Source organism: Anabrus simplex, chromosome 2 (assembly GCF_040414725.1).
Source record: "Anabrus simplex isolate iqAnaSimp1 chromosome 2, ASM4041472v1, whole genome shotgun sequence".
NCBI lineage: Eukaryota > Metazoa > Arthropoda > Insecta > Orthoptera > Tettigoniidae > Anabrus > Anabrus simplex.
The window spans coordinates 928,048,574-928,064,360 of NC_090266.1; the positions used below are offsets into that span (position 1 = coordinate 928,048,574).

Below are 15,787 nucleotides of genomic sequence, written 5' to 3' on the forward strand. Positions count from 1 at the left end.
TTTGATGGTTTTTCTGGATGAGTCTAAATTAGTAGCCTCTTCTAATAATATATTTATGTTTTCCGTAATTTCGTTAACATTCTGGTTGGGATTTCGCTTCTGATCAATTTCAATGTAGATATTTTCAAGGATATTCATTAATTTATCTTTGTTTAGCGTTTGTAGAATGGTTAAGTCCCTTTCTATCGATGTAAAATTGTGTTTATATTCGGTCATGTGAAGACTCATGGCCGAGTACTTCCTGTGTTTTTCGGCATTAATATGTTCTTGGTATCTTACTGAGAAATTGCGGCCTGTTTGTCCGATATAAGAAGTGGCACAATTTGAGCATTTAAGCCTATATATCCCGGAATTTAAATATTTGTTATTACTTGCAATGCTTTGGTGATTGAAAATTAACCGTTGATTGTTGTTATTGGTGCGGAAAGCAATATTGAAATTAAATTTCTTAAAAATGTTAGTAATCTGGTAAATATTCCCGTTATTATAAGTAAAGGTGGCGAAGTTCTTCTTTTTATGTTCTTTTACTAGCTGCGTTTGAGGTTTATTCTTCATTTTATTCACTAATCTATCTATGTAGTGTTTTGTGTATCCGTTGCTTATCGCTATTTTATAAATGAGATTAATTTCTTTTTGGAGGTCGTTTTTAGATAAGGGAATGTTGAAGGCTCTGTTTAACATGCTTAAAAAGGAACTCTTTTTATGTGCCTCAGGATGGTATGAATCTTTTCGTATGGTATTTATAGTTTGAGTCGGTTTTCTAAAGATTGTAAAGGCCAACTTTTCTTCTTTCCTTTCGATTGTTAAATCAAGGAAATTTAGTTTTTTATTGTTCTCAGTTTCTAATGTAAATTTTATGAAAGGGTCCAAACTGTTGATTTGGTCTAATAAATTAGTGCTACTATTGATTTGTTCATCTATAATTGCGAAGATGTCGTCGACAAACCTTAGCCAGATAATGATGCCTTTTTCATCATTTAAAATTTTATGTTTTTCTAAGTGATCCATGTATATTTCAGCAAGGATACCTGACGCTGGAGATCCCATAGGAAGACCACTTTGTTGGTATACTGTGTTATTGAAGGAAAAATAATTATTGTTAAGTGTGAATTCTAGGAGTAACATAAATTCTTCTATTTCATGGTTACTAAGTTTTCTGTGTGTCTTTAAGTTGTTCTTAATTATATTTAAAGTTTCTTTCGTGGGGATCGTAGAATACATATTAGTGACGTCGAAAGAGTTCAAGGTGAAAGATGATTTTAATTTTGTGTTCTTGATAATTTTACAAAATTCTATTGAGTTATTGATTGTGGTTCTGCTTTGGAATGTATAGTACTTCTTTAGGAAGCTATTGATAAATTTAGAGGTTTTGTAGGTGGGGCTATTTCTAAAGTTAATAATTGGTCTAATGGGTGTGTCAGGTTTATGTATCTTAGGCAAAGCCCTTGCTGTTGGTAGTCTTGGATTCATATTAATTAGGTTTGATATTTCGTTCTCATTAAGGATGAAATTAATGTTTTTAAGTATTTGTTTTAATTTTCTTTGGACAGAGTTAGTCGGATCTTTTTTAATTTTTGTGAAAGTATTATCTGAAAAAAATGCTTCGGTTTTTTCTATATATTCTTTTTTATGCATAATAACTGACACATTGCCTTTATCCGCCTTTGTGATTATAAGGTCATTATCTTTTATTTTTTGTTTTAGGCCTTTTATATCTGTAGAAGGTAAATGGGGTGTGTTAACTTTCTGATCTTTAAATAATTCCATATCGGAACGAAACATGTACTAGAGGTTATATGGATTATATTATGTAATTAATAAGTCTATTATATAGAAATTGATAAGTATTGGAAGGTGGGAACTTACTCTTAACTTAACCTTAGTTGTGTTGAGCCAATACGGAATAAACATGAGATTTATAAGCTGAAAACCAGGATTAAGAATTTTCTTTGAAAAAACAGCATTCATAAACTCAGACAAAGCAGATGACAAGGACAGAATTGTAACTCAATTTGGGGACGTCCATCGTGTTCATAAATGTATATACCTGGGAGAAATCCTCACTCCCAATGGAAATGAAGAGAGGCATTAAAAGAGATGGTGAGGTAGATTCACACTGAGAATGCTGCAAACTTCTTGATGCTGCAAGATGCTTGCAGGAACCTACATTTTGTAGCAATAAATATATTTAACATTAGACTATACTTGTAAGATGAACATAGTTTTCAACCAGGCATTTTAAGGTAGGGAAAAGAAAACACTGTCTTATATTCCCATTATAATACATCACAATACATTGTGAAATTAAGTTAAATCTTTAAAATACAGCCTTCAGAAATCTCCCATGGTTTACATGCCCCACACTTAAGCAGAAAAAAGTACATACACTTCAATGAAGTCAGAAGTAAGCCTTGAATTTGAAACGTGAACATGATGAAATCTGTGTTGAGCAGCATAAGTTGACATATCTCTAACATATCTCGCTATACATTCAGCTTCCCTTAATTCTGGGACTAAATTCTGACCTAAGGGAAGAAAGAAAACAAGAAAGCAAATTAGCATTTCTAACAATTAAGCACAAATATCATCAAATATAATACATAACATTATTTGATACCCCGACTATCTTAACAGTAAAATATTCTGTATTCTCTGGATAGCAAATGGGTTTATTTGTACAGGTTTTAACAATAAGGTAGGCCAAATTTTCAGGATACATTCCTCACATGTAGAACAACAAATACGTTACATGGGCATGGGTTTGAAAATGCTCGATTTCCATTTTAGAACTCATTTTCTACAACTCTACACAGTACATTAATCAGAACGTACCAGCATACCACATGCAAGTCTTTGTTGCATGATATGTTAAAAAATACCTTATATTAACACTGATACATGCATCAACCTGCCATCACATTGAATCCTGGATGTGCTGATGTATCCCTGGAGTACATGTATTAATGTTAATGGAAGGCATTTTGAACATTTTATGTAAGAAAGAGTTTCAAGTGGTATGCTGGTACTTTCTGTCTTGTGTGTTTCAAATGATTAATATACTATGTTGAGTCGTAGAAAATGAGTTCTAAAATGGTAATAAAGCATTTCCTGACCCATGTCCATATAACATATTTTCTTCTTCTACGTGTGAGGGTTATCTCCTGAAAGTTTACCCGTACCTTATTGTTACACCCTGTAAAAGGGTAAATGTTCAGCTTTTACTTCTGTAGGATACACATAATCTTCAGAATCCTTTCACTGACAGAAACTGCAAACAAAACATTACATATTAAAAGGGCACACAATTACTTAACAAACACCTAACTGCCAAATGACTGATCACCAAAATATTCATGTAAATAAGCTAGTAATACAAACCATAGAAGTGTAGATCCATGCTCCCAATCAAACGAACAAGGGATGAAAGATCCTTTAATATATAGTGGAGTTCCAAGCACTCATGTTCCTCAAGGTTGAAGCGACGATACTCGCCCACAACTTCAATCTTCTCATGCAGGCGTAGGTATACTCGGCAATTTTCATCCCACATTTGAGACTGAAAAGTTGATAAGCAAAGACATGTGTAAAGAATTCTCCTGAACAACAGATGACACCATTTTCTCCCTAAAGTATATTTATTCAAGGATTATCTAATTGCAAAGCTTTTTAGAGAACATTTCTCAGCGGAGGAAATACAAACAACACTGGTCAACAATGAATTTTCGCTGAAAGGATTAAATGTACTGTACTGTAGAGGTTGATGTGCTGATTTCACTGCTGTGCTATCGTGTATAGTGTTCTATTTATTCGTAATTTTGGTTTTGTTTATTTTCATACAGGACTTTGCTGCACCACACTTGCAACACTTATATTTCTTTCTTATTCTACTCTTAATGCACAACATTCTGTCATAGATAAAGCTTCTCTTGTTCTTTTCATTAACTTGGAATCATCTCCCTTGATCACAGTTTGTATATTCAATGTAACACATTCATGTTAATAGTAGGAGTGAATCTTGTGTGGGATAGTGATATAAAGAGGTTTTTTTCTTTTTTTTCTTTTTTTTTCTTACAATTTGCTTTATGTCACACCGACACAGATAAGTCTTATGGTTTCGATGGGATGGGATGGGAAAGGCCTAGGAGTGGGAAGGAAGCGCGGCCGTGGCCTTAATTAAGGTACAGCCCCAGCATTTGCCTGGTGTGAAAATGGGAAACCATGGAAAACCATCTTCAGCACTGCCGACAGTGGGGTTCGAACCCACTATCTCCCGAATACTGGATACTGGCCGCACTTAAGCGACTGCATATAAAGAGTTTGTAGTACTGTGCAGTTTCCATCTAACTGATAAGGTGAGTGGCTCTGTATCTTATACCAGAGCATGCTGTTTTTTCTCCATTCCTTGTCTAACTTGAGCATATGCCTACAGATTCTAGACAGTCATTTATTTGGATAAAATGCAACCTATGCAAACAAAGCAGCAGGACTGAATACAATGATGCACAGAGCTATTTCTATACCAATGAGCACAATGGATTTCAAAGAAGAGATACAAATAATTAAATTGTGAAAGAAAACAACAGCCCTCTGAGCATTTTACAGAAACTACTAAATAAACAAAAGAAGAACACACCAAAAAACCAGACAGGAAAGGGATAAATATGTTGTTCTGAACTATGTTAACAAGAACACATACAAAATAACTAACATTGTCAAGAAACAAGGTCTAAAAGTAGCCTTTAGGACGAACGCCACACTACAAAAACACATCGGCATATGCAACCTGAACAAAAAAGACTCGCTCTCCAAGACAGTAATCTATGAACTTAGGTGCCAGGAACCTAACTGCAATGTCACATACATAGGTCAAACAAGACATAATTTGTACACAAGATACAAAGAACACAAAACGTTATAAGATATTATAGACATTCAGCCTTTGGAGAACACATATATGACAGTTCACACCATTTCACAGACATCAACACAGATATAAAAATCTTGCAAATTGAAAATAAAAGTAAATCCTCGAATATAAGAAAAGCAATCAAAATTTACATCACAAACAAAGAAAAAAGATAATGAAAGCAACTTGAATGAACATACAATTTTTAAAAATTCCCCCCTATTCACCATAAATAATTAACATCTGGACAATATTTACACTTCTTACATTAGCGCATAATGAATCCCAAAATTCTCTGACTTACAGGTCTGGAATGTGGGATAGGATATTCTTATCTATAGTAATTCTGTTAACTTATGCACTGTCCTCACCACTCGAGACGATCTTTAAATAGATTATTATTTATCACAAAAATATCATCTTACAAGGAATCTCTAAAAAAAAAAAATAATAATAATAACAACTATGAATATAGTACCATGAAAGCCGTTCACGTAAATATAAATGACATAACGGAAAATTAAAGGAAACCTTGCCAACCCATTAAAAAGCTCGTTAAACTATTCCTAAATAGTTTTCAAAAACAATTCAAATTACGGTAACAATGATATTGGTAGATTAATCTAAATGAACTCAAATGTACTGTTCCATAAGGATCGAAGTAAGCGAAAATGAAGTAATGCAAATTACCGCTATAATAGGCAGCCCATTAAATGCTCATTAAGAAGAATTCAAATACGATGGTTATAACAACAACAACAACAACAATGGTAATACTGAAGGAAGCGCTAAAAATAAAAATAAAACACAGCACGTCATTGACATAGCCAAGGAGAGTGGCGTGACATGGTAAAAGTAGGTCAATGAACTGCAACCATTTGGACAGACGCCAATGACAGAGCAACTGTTTTCCAAAAACCTCACTGTAAATGCTGGAATACAGACAAAGGAGGACATTATCAAGATACGTTCCAGATTTCAAGTTCCTAATTATTAAACATTAAATATTTGAGTGTGATTTGATAGTACCTGATGTTCTTTCAAGAACAAAACATGACATTCTTTGTTTAATAGTGTACTTTCATTCCTTGTTAAATAATGGCTTTTTACAGGTATGTTATAGCGTAATATCTATGTTTAACTTGTGTGTTCGACAGACTGAAAAGCTTTTAAGATACATTTAACTGACTTGACACTGGAAAGTACGGCTTACTTCTTAACAAAATTTGAATAAACTCAAGAGAAATAAGTAATGGTATTAATAGGGTCTTTTCTGTTGCAGAATAAATCACTTATAAGCCCTGAAAATGTCTAAATTATCCCAATAACTTCCGCTACATATGCAATGCCTTCACTTCAAAATCACAATGGCATACAATTACTCCTCTGCTTCTGAAATTGTAGCAAATGTACTTTGGTGATAAAGGGTGAGCACCACATTGTATATATACATTGCTCGAAAGGCTTAGGGGACTGGGTACAAAGAAAATTTCACTGCCATTTGCCATCTCAGTGATATGACGGGAACTGAAAAACCACACTGATGATTGTTATTTTTGTTGTATAAATATAGTATTAAAAGATTCTCAACAAAAAAAATCATATACCCAAAGATGGAATCTGCAAGGAGGCCAGCCCACATGATGACAGCTTACCAATTCCAAAACTCCAGAAATAGAAACTGAAATGATCTGGGAAATGGAATGTGATTTAGGTATTGGAAGTGGAAAATTAGGACATGCTTCTTATCATGAATACATTCCTGAGGTGTCTAGTCCCAAATCACAGTGCTTTACCCAACATGAACTGAATGATCTCATTAGAGATCTTTCACTCCTTAAGATAAAGTGGAATTTCTAGCTTCCAGGCTTAAGGAGAAATGTCTGGTTGAAGATGATTTCAGATTCTGTCATTACATAAAACAAACAAAGCCTTTAGAAAAATTATTTTTGTTAGATGTTTGAACGGTCATCTGCAACAATGTGCCCGGTGTCTTTAGGGAACTAAAACAACAATACAGTGCATCAGACTGGGGACTGTTTACTGACAATTCCCAGCCAAGCTTGAAGGTCATTCTTCTGCATAATGGTAATTTAAAGCCTTCTGTATCCAATGATCACAATGTTCATTGCTTCCTTTGCCTATGGGACAGTCAATATGTATTACATCAAATGAGAGTGGAAATCTAGAAGCTCTTACAACTCAGGAAAAGAAAATGTCCAGCACATCCCACTAGTTGATGCAAAAAGAAGTACTGCTTCCACATTCCACAAAAACCTTTATAAAAACACTTAGAAGAAATTCAACAGGATTCCGATATCTAAATGAAACATTTTGCCATATTCAGCTGCTAAACTACAAGAAAGCATCTGACTGGTCCCACATATTAGGGAGCTATTGCTGGATCAGAAGTCGGAAGAAAATTTGCATGAGTCAGAAGTGAAAGCTTGGAAAAGCTTCTGGTGGCTGTTTATGAATTTCTTAGGGAAGACATCTCCTGACTACACACGAGGAGTTCAGAAATTGCTGGATATGTATAAAGAAATAAGTTGCTGTACGTCACTTAAACTTCATTTCCTACATTTGCATTCAGACTTTTTCCCAGCCAACTTTGGTGATGGTAGTAACAAGCAGGGTGAAAGATTTCTCCAAGACATTAGGTTGATGGAGATATGCTGCCAGGGCTTCTGGAACAAATTCACCAGATCCAATTACTGTTGGATGCTATGCTGCGATGACTGAGAAAAAGAGCATAAAAGACAATCATCTGTTAAGCACTTCTAGCCTCCAGTTCTGTTCAGTAATCTATATTCCTGTTTTCAACGGTCATTATTATTCTTTTTTTTTTTTTTTACAATTTGTTTTACATCGCACCAACACAGATAGGTCTTATGGCAATAATGGGATAGGAAAGGGTTAGGAGTGGGAAGGAAGTGGCCATGACCTTAATTAAGATACAGCCCCAGCATTTGCCTGGTGTGAAAATTTATGGGAAAACCATCTTCAGGGTTGCCAACAGTAGGGTTCGAACCGACTATCTCCTAACCACACGGCATGTTTGGTCTTATTTTTTAATGAAATATGTGTATTGTTGCATTGATCACATTTAAATGTTAAATTTTCATCATTTTAATGTATTTTATTTATTATGCGTAATTTAAAATTTAAAATCAGCACGTGGTATGAAGAAACAGATGGTATCCAGGTATAACCGTAATCTACAATACATGAAAAAGTAGTCTACAAAATTACATTATTATTACCTGTGGTGATTAAAATGAGGGTGGTTTTTTCTTTTTTTTTCCACTATGATCTTGCATATCATTTTGGTGTAAGTGGCCCTAATTCAATTCAATTTTCAAACTACAGCTGTACGAGTTGCAAGCTAGCAGTTAATCTGCAGCACTAATCATGCCTCTCTTTATGTTGAAATAAGTACATTAAAATTTAGTATATTAATATTTATTTTTCATTTTCTAGAGAGGTCTTCCTCTGAAGAATCCAACAGTATGAACGAAGTAATGTTTATGTTATATGGCAGGATAATGAGAGTGCAATAGATTTCCACCACTATAGTTTTCCAGCACATTGACTTTTAATAGTGCAAATAAATACAGAAGCCAAATGACTTGTCTAACTATCTCAATATTTTATACCTGCCCTTTAGCTCAGTAGAATGTTATCAACCACAGCGAAGTGATGTTATCAGCTTGTGACATCTGTTAACAGAAATATTCAACAGTGCCCAGTGAAGTACTGTGTTCAGTTCCTTTACATTCCTAGGCAACCAGATGGGAAGTTGCACCCGTATTTTCAGTTCATCCCAAAAGTTTTCAACTTAACTTCTGTGGGTTATTCCACAATCTCAAACAGCACCCTGCTGCAGTCAAACAGCTCAAACAACTCTCAACTGGGGTGGCATAGCACTGTTGTACTAGTAAATTGCATTACCACCTTGAAAACATCTCTCCATTAACGCCTTGAAAAGAGCTTCCAGGAGTTTCACATAGTCCATGCCAATTCCTTGACCTGTTATGTTAAAGAGCAAAGATTATTCCAACCAAGGGCTCACCAAACCAGAAAGACTGCTTCCACTAGCATGAAAAAGAGAGTTGATGCAACTGGGGTGGCAAGCTTTTGTTATTCCAAACCGATTCATCTCCTGAAGGTTGTAAATATTGATGAATTGGGTCCTTTCATTCTATATGTGTAGAATTTCTTCTAGAGATGGAAGTTAAATACCATAACATTATAATGTACAGTATGCTGTTCCATCACAGTACACTGTTCCGGAAATATTATGTTCCACCGGAGACCCTGATACAAAAGTAACCGTCTCGGTGAAACAAAGCGAAGATAAGGGAGTTCCTGACTAGCTAACAGAAATTAGGCTCAATAGGGAAGCATTGCTGCTCGCATAAGTGCGCAATCCTGTGCAGGAACAAGCGATAACTTTGTTAACACTTTACAGGTAGGACTGACATGCCTACTCGGTTACTTGTTGGCCGGTTATAGATAATCTTCAGTTATTTGATATGCGTTGTATTAGGCTTACTGGTGGTAATACATACAGCAAGTAGCTTCTTGAAAGAGTTCCGCATGATCTTTCTACTTTGCATTACGTGTTTCATGCTGTGTTGTGGACTATGAGCAAAATACCAGATTGCAATTAATGTGGACAAAAACACAGTTACAGGGGAAACTATTTCTAATTTGAAAAGATGTGTTGAAAGAAGGCACCCAATAATAATGATAATAATACAATATTTCTTTTTTTAAATCTGAAAATTCTACCGGTTTATGTACTGTAGTTCTGATAGTGTTCATGATATTCAAATATCAGTTCCTGAAAAGCCATTGCAAGTGCCATGACGAGTACCAGTTCCTCCTAAATCATCCTCCTCAACCGCAACCTGTGGGACATTGCAGCAGTAGTTGCTATCATTTTTACCAGTACAAAAGAAAATGAGTGATACAAAGAAAACAGAAGCTGGTCAAGCAACTTCCACAATTGTTTACAACATATTTCCAACTTTTTCTATGGTGGAAGGCGAATATATTGCAGATAGATAGACAGATAGATAGATAGATAGATAGATAGATAAAGCCTTTATTTTCTGTAGCAAAGTTAGGGCTCCTGGCCCTTTCTTACACTTAACCACACACATATTATTACTTATTAATACAATGACACTGATAAACTTGAAATACTAAGAGCTACAAATAACACCAATGTTTAAGACAAAAATATGAATATTTACACACAAAGAAGAATGCAAGAAGAAAGGAACTGCCTACATAATACAGATTTGAAAAAATACTCATTCCAACACACAAGAAAAGAAATACGAAAGTAAAAATACCAGTAAACTCAATAAAAATATTAAATGAAATTGAATTAATTGTATTCTTGCAATACTAGATCAAAGTTAACCGTCCAGTACTCGCGCAGAGTTTTGTCACGCCAATGCTTGTGCGGGATAAAATATTACCCCATTATTTCATGTATATTTAGTGTAACTTAAAATTGAAATTATGCTCTTTTCGTGACTCACCTGACTAAGGGCTCTATAAATGATTGAAACACAATTAATATAACTCCTATTATTGCCATTAATATATAAACCATGCAGAAAATAGATATCTTGCACAACTTCAAAGCAGATAATTTCGTTCATAATTACACTCGAGTTCATGTAGTTTAAAAACTAGAAATATGAAAATCAATCACATTTCATTACTATTTGAACACTGATGTTTAGTCTCTTTTAGTCACTACTGGTTTTCTTGTTGAGGCATTCTTCACACACGGTACTGAATTGGTCTTGGCAAACATACTTTTCACAGAGCACACAAGAGTTTCCGCTTTTCCTGTCCCGATTTCTAGGGCATAAAGCACATCGTCCGGACAATCCTGGTGTTTTTTATCTTCAAGGGTGGAGTCAGAGAGGTCTGGAAAATTTTTTCCTTACCATTTGAACTCATTTCAAGGCTTTCACTCTGATACTGCAAGGCAAGCTTGTTTGTGCCGCTCTAACAGCTATCCTAGGTTTCACCAGTTCCATTGCCATTGAGAATTCATCAATAAAAAAATTAAACGTCATTGGATCCGTAATGCCACGTGCTGTCAGCCTAGAGCCAGGCAAGTGTGATGAAACATTGCTGTGAGCATGAGTACGAATGTTTTTAGGAGGTACTACAGTGCTCCATTTAGTCACACCATCACATCCATATATGTGAGTTTTGGCAGGGTCTGTTTGAAGCGGCGTCATTTTCACTCCCTGATGTACTGGCATAGTCCTCTTCAGGTAAGTCACTAACATCCTGTTCTGAGAGTGAATCATGCTCTGATGTTTCTATGTTGTCCTCTTCACCGTCGTCTTCTGAATCCACTAATTCTTCGTCAGATAATTCAGAAAGGAGTTGACAAATTCGTTCCTGGTCCTTGCTAATGTTCCCGGCTATATTACAACTCATATATACCGTCTACACTGAAGTAACTAGTCGTTATCACAATAAACATACACGCAAGAATGAAAATTAACAAACTATGAGTCTGCCAATTTACTTCTGCCAGTGCTCGCATGGGGCAATATGTTACCCCAGTCAATTTTGTGTCACTGCCGGAAAAGTACTGACGCACGAAGATTTATGATAGACAGCTCAGGAGGTGCCACACAGTGTCCTTGAAAGGTACACAACAGCCTAGTATACAGTAGGTGACAGAAAAAAATTGGTGGCTGTTTTCCAAAGGTTGGGGTAATTTATTACCCCACGCGAGTACTGGAGGGTTAAACACTGTAATTACTACTAGCTACGTTTACTTCTAATTGGTAAATAGAGTATGGATGTTTATAATTTAATTAAATTATTATATTAACCCAATATTTTATTTAATTGTACAATAATCTCGTAACATCATTTTCACACTCAATCACTCGATCCACTCATACAGGCACCTTGCTAAAAGCATTTAACAAGGAACTACTGGTAAAAGGTTTAAATATATTCTTTGATGCAGCATCCTTGATGCCTTTGGGAAGAGCATTCCACCATCCCAAAGTGGCAATAGTGAATGATCGACGGTATGTAGTTATTCGGTGGATAGGTATTTCTAGGAGGGACACTGAACAAGTATCATGGAAATATAAAGAACCAAGGTGACGAAAATTGCTGGAGAGATAAGCAGGGATGTCTTCCAAAAGCACCTGGTACACAAGAGTATTTGAATGTAGTTCACGCCTGTCATCTAGGCGTAATCAAGATAATTGCTTAGAGTAGGGAGAAGCTTGAACGTCAAACCATAAATCCATAGCATATCTAAGGCAAGGATTTTGAGTGCCTTGTAGTTTCAAGCTTAATTCATTTGATATATCCATAAAAATTACATCACAGTAGTTGAAAACGGAAAATGATAATGACTGAATAAATTTAATTTTTAGTGATCGAGGAAATACATTTCTGAACCTTTTTAAGGGGTGCAAGCCACAATACACCTATTTACAGATATTCATAACTTGCGCTGACCAGTTTAGAGTTTCTGTTATAATAACTCCAAGGTTAGAAACTGATTCACAATACGATATAACAGTATTGTTTTTAAGTTATGGGAGGAATGCAATTTTGTTTTAAAGTATGAAGACACTTTGATGAACCAATGGCAATGACTTATGGGGGTTTAATTTTTTCTTTTTTACTATTTACTTTACGTTGCACCGACACAGGTAGGTCTTACGGCGAAGACGGGATAGGAAAGATCTAGGAGTGGGAAGGAAGCGACCGTGGCCTTAATTAAGGTACAGCCCCAGCATTTGCCTGGTGTGAAAATGGGAAACCATGGAAAACCATCTTCAGGGCTGCCGACAGTGCGGTTCGAACCCACTATCTCCCGGATCCAAGCTCACAGCTGCACAGCCCTAACCGCATGGCCACCTCACCCGATGGGGTTTATTTTAAGCTTGGTTTTTAGTTAGCTCAAGGTCAGCATTTATATTACATATTGATTGTTGTATATTATTAGTTCTAGTGTGGCAATAAATTTGCAAATCATCAGCATTAACATGGTACTTTCAGTGCTTAATTGATCTAGTGATATCACTTATATATAAAGTGAACAGGAGAGGGCCCAGGACTGACCCTTGTGGGACACCAATATTTTTTGTTTGCCACCTTAATTTATTATTTGCAACCACACACTGCCGGCAGTTTGTGAGGTAAGAAAAGAAAAATTCCAGCACGTCTTGGCTAAAGTTTAAGGACTGTAATATGGAAAGATGCAACCTTGGATTGACAGTATCTAATGCACGACTGAAATCTAAAAGAGCAAGTATTGTCACTCGTTTGTTGTCCATTGCATATCTAATGTCATCTGTCACTTTAGGCAGAGCTGTCATGGTACTAGGTTTTTTCTTAAAGCCTGATGGGTAAGAGTTGAGCAAAGCATATTTATGTAGGTACGTAAGGACTTGCTCGTATACCAGGCGTTCGAGCACTTTGGACAGGGGTGGTAGGATAGAAACTGGTCATTAATCTGAAGGAATACTTGGTGCATCCTTTCTTGGGACTGCGATGACGAGGGCATCCTTCCACGCCGTGGGGAAAATTCCTTGGGTTAAACAGTAGTTAATAATGTATGTTACGATCGGCAAAATGGCGCCAATGATATATTTGTAGAAAGACAAGAGGTATGTCATTGTGTCCAACAGCATTTGATCTGATAGAATACGTAAATCATTTTACATCATTTATATCAACCTCTTTAAACACAAATTTACCTTGAAGTGACACAGAAGAAACATTATTATTATTATTATTATTATTATTATTTGCTGTTATAGTGGATTTGGCCGACGTGAAGTGTAAATTTAAAGTATCAAGGAATACATTCGGTGCCTGCTTTAACAACTTTCGACTTATACCCATCGTTTTTAATTGTTTCCGTATTTCTGTCGAGTTCTTGAATTTCGAAACTTGACATAGGAGTTTATATTTACTGTTTATGATTAACTATTTAACCATGTTGCAGAGAACGTGGTAATTTAAAAAAGTCATTAGCATTACCCGTTCATTTAAACCTTCTGTACCATGAGTCACGACCTGCCATTTCTGATTTATTCTCAGTAGTCAACGATGGAGAAGATGGTCAAGTTATCTGGATCTCTTTCCTGGGAGCAAATCTGTCAGACAATTCTAACACCAGACCAGATTATTTATTTTTACATCAATATTATTCATGTGTAAAATATTGTTCCACGGCAGATAATATGCTTTGTATCGAATTCTTTCCTTGTCCAGATTTTTTTTATATCCCAACGTGTTATATATTTAGTTTCATATTTTGGCATCTTTAATGAATAGCAGACATATATTAGATCATGGGTAGAAATACCTGGCACTGCAAGCTGTCTATGACTTAAAACTTCCGGAAGATTGTTAGTTATGATCAAGTCAATCAAAGTGTGAGTCGTCCAGTTTACTGTACGTAGATGATTTAGAGGTAAGATGTGTAGGTCTAAGCTAAAGAACATATTTTTAAAATGTAATGAGTCGTTTGTCGCAGTCAGCAGATTTGTATTAAAATCTCCAAATATAATTATACACCGTTCAAAAAAAAATAGGGGAACATGTTTTTGAATGTATGCCATGCTCCACAAACCTATACCTCACACTCAGGTATATTACCAACTAAACCTTTATTCTTTACCACTGAAGTACACAAAAGAACATCGATGGATTCGCATTCATTTTCAGAACAAAAACGGAAATGTCCAAACAGGGGCGAAAATAAAGTTATAACAGTGCTCCAGGGTGGATTTTTATCACAGTTTGAGAGCTTCAGTATGGTGTATGTCCTCCACGAGCATTTATCACAGCTTAGCACCTACGTGGCATGCTATGTATATGTCAACGAAGGTCACGTTGCGGTATCAGGTCCCATTCTTCAATGAGAGCCTGTTCGAGATCTTGGAGAGTCTGTGGTGGAACAGGACACCCATGAACACTTCTGTCAAGCCTATCCCACACATGCTCGAAGGGATTAAGGTCAGGACTCACTGTTGGCCATTCCATCTCTTGAATGTCTAGTTCTCGCAAGACAGCTCTGGTGATGCGCGCTACATGAGCCCTGGCATTAGCTGGCAATACACGGACAGATTTCGCCTTTGGGGCCAGATTACATAAAATCAGCTTCATGGTCCGTATCGCACTTCAATAGATTCACAATTAAGTATTTATTTTCCACCTAGTCGATACAATGATTGCTTAAGGCAATTTTTAATGGGGCCAGATCCGACAGACCTGCCAGGCGTGACCTTCAGAGACCCGGCCTGCTGCTCACCATCAACTGTGACACCAAGCCTGTCGTGTTGTGCAACATAATCTGTCAACATTCCAGACCCTCCCGTTAATGGAATGATACCTTTGTTCTCGGCAGGCCAAACCTCATCCGCTGGCCTTTCAAACTAGTCAGGTCTGCCATACTTAGAACTGTGCGATGGACATCGAAGCAGACAGTGTCCAGAGGAAAAGAAAAATTACTGTTGAGGTTGTTGGAATGTGCATTTTGCTGTATGTTAAATTATGCAAGCAGTGAAATCGATCGAAGTGTATGAAATCATGAATAGGAGAGCTAGACAGCTTTAGTTACACGAGCCTGATACAACACCTGAGAGAAAATGAACCGGACGATTACAAGAATTATTTGCGAATGGACCACAGCGATTATGATATGCTGTTACGTAAGCATGTACCGGGCGAGTTGCCCATGCGGTCAGGGGAACACGGCTGTGAACTTGCATCCGGGAGATAGTGGGTTCGAATCCCACTGTCAGCAACCCTCAAGATGGTTTTCCGTGGTTTCCAATTTTCACACCAGGCTGTACC

General features: G+C 36.3%; 1 protein-coding gene across 1 annotated transcript in view; it reads right to left on the reverse strand.

Moving 5' to 3' along the window:
• Positions 1-15,787, reverse strand: part of ebo (ellipsoid body open) — a 515,097-nt gene that overhangs the window by 201,292 nt on the left and 298,018 nt on the right. The window contains exons 11-12 of the mRNA XM_067141696.2: positions 3,379-3,556; positions 2,387-2,525 (exon numbers count right to left, since the gene is read on the reverse strand). Of these exons, the coding sequence (XP_066997797.2) occupies positions 2,387-2,525; positions 3,379-3,556 (317 nt within the window). The remainder of the gene's footprint in view (positions 1-2,386; positions 2,526-3,378; positions 3,557-15,787) is intronic.